At 59.2% G+C, this 5,726-nt stretch overlaps 1 protein-coding gene across 1 annotated transcript; it reads left to right on the forward strand.

The window, feature by feature from the left end:
• Positions 1–252: 252 nt before the first annotated feature.
• Ccdc74b (coiled-coil domain containing 74B) lies at positions 253–4,905 on the forward strand. Its single transcript, XM_059277451.1, is given in 9 exon segments — positions 253–578; positions 580–589; positions 1,377–1,421; positions 2,292–2,351; positions 2,987–3,152; positions 3,910–4,093; positions 4,175–4,254; positions 4,329–4,385; positions 4,540–4,905. Coding segments are annotated over 9 exon segments (1,095 nt in total). The 5' UTR covers positions 253–329; the 3' UTR covers positions 4,784–4,905.
• The last annotated feature ends 821 nt before the right edge of the window (positions 4,906–5,726 follow it).

Raw genomic sequence — 5,726 nt, forward strand, 5'->3', positions numbered from 1 at the left:
GCATGCACGCACACTCGGGATCTTAGCGCGGGGCGGCATGGAGAAGGGGCTCACGGGCCTGCTCAGCAACGAGGAGAGAGCTCAGCTCACAAGCTAAAGGTGGGGAGTGAGACCCACGTCGAGCGCTGGTCCGCACACACACCCGCACCGCACCCGCCGCGCGGTAAGGCGGACGGTTCCGGCGGCTTCAGGAGTCCGCGCGCTCCTCCGGGCCGAACGCGGCCGCAGGCCCCGCCCCATGGCGTGCCCCGCCCTCTCGGGCGCACCGGTTCCCACGGCGACCGGGCGCCAGGCTCCGGCAGCGGGTACTGAGCGGCGGCGGCGCCTTCATGAGCGGGGCGGGGGTGGCGGCCGGGGCGCGGCCCCTCAGCTCCGCGGCCCCAGGCTCCCGGGGTGCGTCCCGCCCACGCCCGCGCCCTCCCGTCGGCCCGCAGCACGCGGGGACGCAGCCGGCTCCGCTCGGGCTCAGCGAGGCACTGAAGCGGATCCTGGACCTGGAGAAGAGCCTGCAGTTCCTACAGCAGCAGCATTCGGAGACGCTGGTCAAACTCCACGAGGAGATCGAGCACCTGAAGCGGGGAGAACAAGGGTGAGCCTCTGGGTGCCGGCCTGGCGTTTACAGCCCGAAGGCCACGGCCATCAACGCTGAACAGTCTTCGGGTGCGGGGAAGGACGCGGGCGGCTTCTCTTCAGGGGGTCCTTTTGTGCCCCCTCCCAGACAAACGCTGACCCTCCTGTGCACTCTGCCCAGCGCAGTGTGTGGCCCACCTCGTTGTTTAACACCGTTGCGGAAGTTAATCAGCAGAGCAGATATGAGTAGACGGTCACCAACTAAACACATGCGCAGGGACTGCCCGGATACTGCCCCACATCCCTCCCAGCGGGGCGCGCTTCATGCTCCCCACCCCCGAAGCTTGGCCTACTCAGAACTTGAGGCCTCTGTGTGACATGACTGTGCTGCTAGCACCTTAGCTGGGGCCCTCAACTTCCTCCCACCCTGTGGCCTCAGTTTCTCCCTTTTTCTGGTACTGTTTTTTTTTTTTTTTTTTTACCTGGAATGCCGAAGATTCTCTCACTGGGCATCTTATTGCATTAGGGCTCCCTCTCTATGCTTTCTTTGAGGCTCTCCCCACGTCTCACTGACCAGCCTCATATCACACACACCCTGTTGCCAGGGGCTCCTGGAAGGCTAGCCATCCTGCCTTCCACAGCCCTGTCCCTGACTGGCCCAGTGGATAGGCTCCTCGCGGGTGTTGGGGATGACAGGGACCAGCCAGAGGCATTTCTGGCTTGGTGGAAAAAGCTGGTGGGGCCACACTTGTGCTCTGAGTGGCTGTAGATTTTAGGTGTGGTAAGGAGTATTTGCTTGCTTTCAGATCTCCACTACAAACTAATCATGAATGAGAAGCCTCAGAAAAAAGGTAGGACTCAGACGCCTGCTAACTCAGGGGACCAGGTTGGGCCACTTGTCACCTTCCGAGCCACCACGCACGCTGGCTTGCTCTCAGCACCAAAGGCATGAGGTCCGTGCAGTAGAACAGTGGGGGCTGCTGAGCAGAACTCCTGAGACACCCTTGTGGCAGCAGCCCCCATCTCCTGGACCTCATTACCCTGGTAGGTTGACGGCTGCTGTGGTGCCTGCCCCTGGGTCCCCAGCCCTATGTCACTGATTTCTTACACTCGAGTGAGGTGTCTCTCAGCACACCCACTCTGGGGACTCCTTCCTGCCATCTCCACAGCAGCCTTAGGGACCTGAGAACTAGCCAGTATTCAAAGCACTTCCTCCTTCACAGCCCAGGGGCACCTGAGTTGAGTTCCTAGGTTCTCTACTCTGAGGTCATCTGGTGATCTGTTAAACATCCCAGTCCTGGCATGCCCAGGCTCCCTCTTCGTGAACACATGCGGAGAACGGGAGGTGGGAGGCTCTTCTCCAGCGGGGCAGCAGGACCTAGCATGGTGGTTTGAGCCCAGTGCAGCCCAAGTTGGTGGCTGCACCCGCGCAGCCCCTGGTGGCCCTGGCAGGATGTAGAGGTGGGAAGGGAGGCTGTGTCTGATCCAAGACCGGCCTCAGGGCCTGCTGCTCCTTCAGTCACGGGCCCTCTACTTCGCAGCTGGCCCCTGCAGAAGCCTGTCCAGGGTCACTGCTCCTGTGGGGGCTTGTCTAGGTGTGCAGCTCCCACGAGGGCATGTGGAACACAGCCCTGCCAGGTGTGGGGGCCCTGCTTGAGTGTGAAGGGCCAGGGAGTGGCCAGAAGCGGGTTCTCAGGCTCAGCCCCGCATCTTCCCTACAGGCAGCATCTCTACATCCAGCCTTCAGTCCAACAAGTCTGCCTCCAACTCCATCGCGTCCGGTGAGCCAGGGCCCCAGGCTGGGCAGTCTGGTGGGAGGTGCTGCCTAGTTGAAAACCCCAATATCCTATGTACAGAAACAACCAGAAAGAAGTCCTTGAGGGGAGGTTCTACGAAGAGGCCAAAGCCTGGCCGTCAGTGTGGCACAGCCAGATGATGCAGCAGGCCCACAGAGGGAGGGTAGTGAGTGGCTGTGTCATTAGTGGAGGAAGAAGTCCCCAGCCCGTTTCCTTCCCGGAGGGTCAGTGCTCCCCCACAGCCCCGCCCCTCCTTCCACTCACCTCCTACAGGAGGCTAGGCAACCTCACTAGCAGCAGCCCCACGTGATCAGCGGGCCTTGGGAAATAAACGCATGCAGGCCAGATCCCAGGACTCCAGTTTCTTCTACCCAGAACAGAGGCCAGTGTCCACCACTGTGATTTTCTGGCAGGTCCACCAGGCACCACACCACAGGCTTTCCTGTCCACTTTATTCCCTCCTCTCTGCAGCCCTCTGGAAAGTGTTTCCCTCTCTTCAGGACAGTGGAGGAAACTGATGCAGGGTCAGGGCTTCTTGGGTACACTGGTTGATCCTAGAGAATGGGTCTATGACTTTTAAGGCCTTTTGTGACGGACGGCCCTGTTGGTGTGCCCTGCAGCCAACTCACAAAGCAAGACCAGGCCCCAGCCCGGCTCCTTAAAGAAGCAAGAACTGAAACCTGACGCTCTCCAGAAGACAGACCTGGAAGAGCAGTCACTCAGCGGCGCTGCCCTGTTCCACGGCAGCAAGCTGGACAGAGTCCCTGAGGCGCAGGGACAGGCCAAGTACGGCCTGCTTGCACCCCAGGGGCCCCAAGCTTACCCTTAGTAGGTTTCCACCCTGGGACCAGCAGGCTGCCTTGTCTCCATTATGATGAAAATGGGCTCCAGGGAGCAGGCAGCTGCCAGGCTGCCTGTCCATCTACTGGGCACGACTTTGTTCTCTCCTGCAGAGACCCCTGGCTGACCTCACCTACAGGGGACCAGTGGAAACCCTTAAACTACTGTTTTCTCAGAGAAGAGACAAAAAGTGATTTAGCCTCCTAATTAGTTTGCCGGGAAGGGGGTGGGGTGGGGGACCAGGGTCTCGATACGCAGTCCCGGCTGGCCTGGAACAGACTGTGCAGGCCTTTACCTGCCTCTGCCTCCCGAGTATGAGGATTCCAGGTGTGCACCACCACACCTGGCTGTGACCGTATGTCTAGTCAGTCCGCCTTCGGGAGGCATGGGTTAGCAGTACAGAGCCAGTCCAAGCTCTGGGATCCTAGTGTCCCCGTAGTCCGGCTCCACCTTCTCTGAAGCCCCAACTCCTGGAACCACCTTGGGCAAGAAACATGCTGGGTGGGGTCACCTGGCAGCTAGCTAGTTGCCCCCTCAACACAGTGGGAGAAGAGCGACTTGGGTCCTAGCTGGCTCCAGAACACCCTGGCAATGGAAATGGGCCTCTTCCACGCTGGCAGGCATGGGTGCTACCCCAGGGAGGTTGTGGGGGGATGGCTAGACCATTCCCACAGGTCGCCTCTGGGCTGCTGTAATGTTTCAGAGACGAGGATGCAGAGGCTTCCAATTCTGGGGTCACGTTGCTGGGGGGCATGCATGGCCGGCAGGAGGCAGGGACGGCCTCCATACTGAACCTGCCTCCGCACCTGCGTAAGCCCACCACCGTGCAGCAGTGTGAGGTGGTCATCCGTCAGCTGTGGAACGCCAACCTCCTGCAGGCCCAGGAGGTGAGGCCCTGGGCAGGCACATGGCCCTGCATGCTAGTGGCCCGGGACATGGCACCCACCATGCCTCTGTCTGTCTTTCAGCTACAGCACCTCAAGTCACTCCTGGAAGGGAACCAAAGGTCCAAAACTGCAGCTGAGGAGGCTGGGCTAGGTTCTCCAAAGTGAGTGCCCTGTGCCCAGCACCCTGCCCCAGCCCAGAGGAGGTGTGGGCCTCACGGCTAACTTCCTTTCCCAGGGACCAGGAGTCCATGCAGTTCCCCAGGGTCACCGCCAAGGGCCTCTCTAAGAAGTGGTGAGTTCCCGGCCCAGGGAGCGGGCGCCCCACAGCTTGGTGCCACAAGAGACAGGAGGGTAGGGTGTCTCTGCTCCCAGCCTGGCCCCTGGTCCAGGGCACCCTTGAGGCAGCTGGTAGCCACTTGCCCTGACTATCCTTTCCTCCACCCCAGCCTAATTCTGAGCCCAATGCCTGCAGCAGAGCGTGCCATCCTGCCTGCACTGAAACAAAGCCTGAAAAACAACTTTGCCGAGCGGCAGAAGAGGCTGCAAGTAGTGCAGAGCCGGCGCCTGCACCGCTCGGTGCTGCTGAACCGGCGCCCTGGAGCCCGGCCGTCATCTCTCGACAGTGGTTCACACCAACCCTACTTTTCAGCCACACGGAATTCCAAGACAGACAGAACCCACGACAGATAAAGTGCCTGCTCTCAGAAGCGAGGAAACTGTCTATTTCTTCTATTTTACTATTCCTGCATTTATGCAGATGCACATTATAGAATGTTATTCTACTACCTGTTGACCGAAAATAAAAATTGTTTCTCCAAGCCCTAAGTCTCCTTCCTCTCCGCTGTCAGGTGGCCCTGCTGCTCTGGGCAGTGCCCTCCTATGCAGGCAGCCAAGGCCGGTGCATCATCCCCAGATGCTGTGTACCAGCGGTCTCGTGGTACTCTGGGCAGCTGGCTTTGTTACTTGACTGGCCTGAGGGCTGCCTTCTAGGTGCATGGGTAGGACATGAGAACCAGACGCTGTCCTGTGCTGCCTGGACACCAGTCTGGCTGGGCTGAGCTGCTTGAGGGCTCACAGGACCACAGCTGAGGCAAACTATCCTCTCCAGATCACACTACCCCAGACCAGCAGCTGCCACCTGAAGTGGCCAGCGTGTGCCTCCTCCTGCCCAGCTGCCCAGCCCTCACACCACCACTGCCCACTGCATCCATCTCAGAACTAGACTGGGGCCTGGGCCTGAATCAGGATGTGATGTCAGAACGCAGATGAAGTCCAGGGTTTCCCAAGATGGACAGCATCCCCGACAGTGGGCTCAGACTCACAAAAAGTTCGATGCAGTGAACTCCTGACAAACACAGGAATAATAAATTTATTATAAGAATCATATAACAGAGTAGTGCACATATAAAAAGGGGGAATTTCTTTTCATCAGAGTGCGGCCCATTGCTGCCCAGTGTGGCAAGTGCATACTTATGGCAGCATACTGAAGGAAGCCCAGACTCCTGGTGGTAGACAGAAAAAGAATATGGTGTTCTGAGGCTGTGGGTCCCAGTGACAGTCTCTGACTAACCACTCATGTCTCAGCACTGACACAGCCCTTCCTTCACCCAAGAGTGGCACAGGAATGTCAAGG

The sequence above is a fragment of the Peromyscus eremicus genome, chromosome 12, assembly GCF_949786415.1.
Source record: "Peromyscus eremicus chromosome 12, PerEre_H2_v1, whole genome shotgun sequence".
In the NCBI taxonomy this organism is placed as follows: domain Eukaryota; kingdom Metazoa; phylum Chordata; class Mammalia; order Rodentia; family Cricetidae; genus Peromyscus; species Peromyscus eremicus.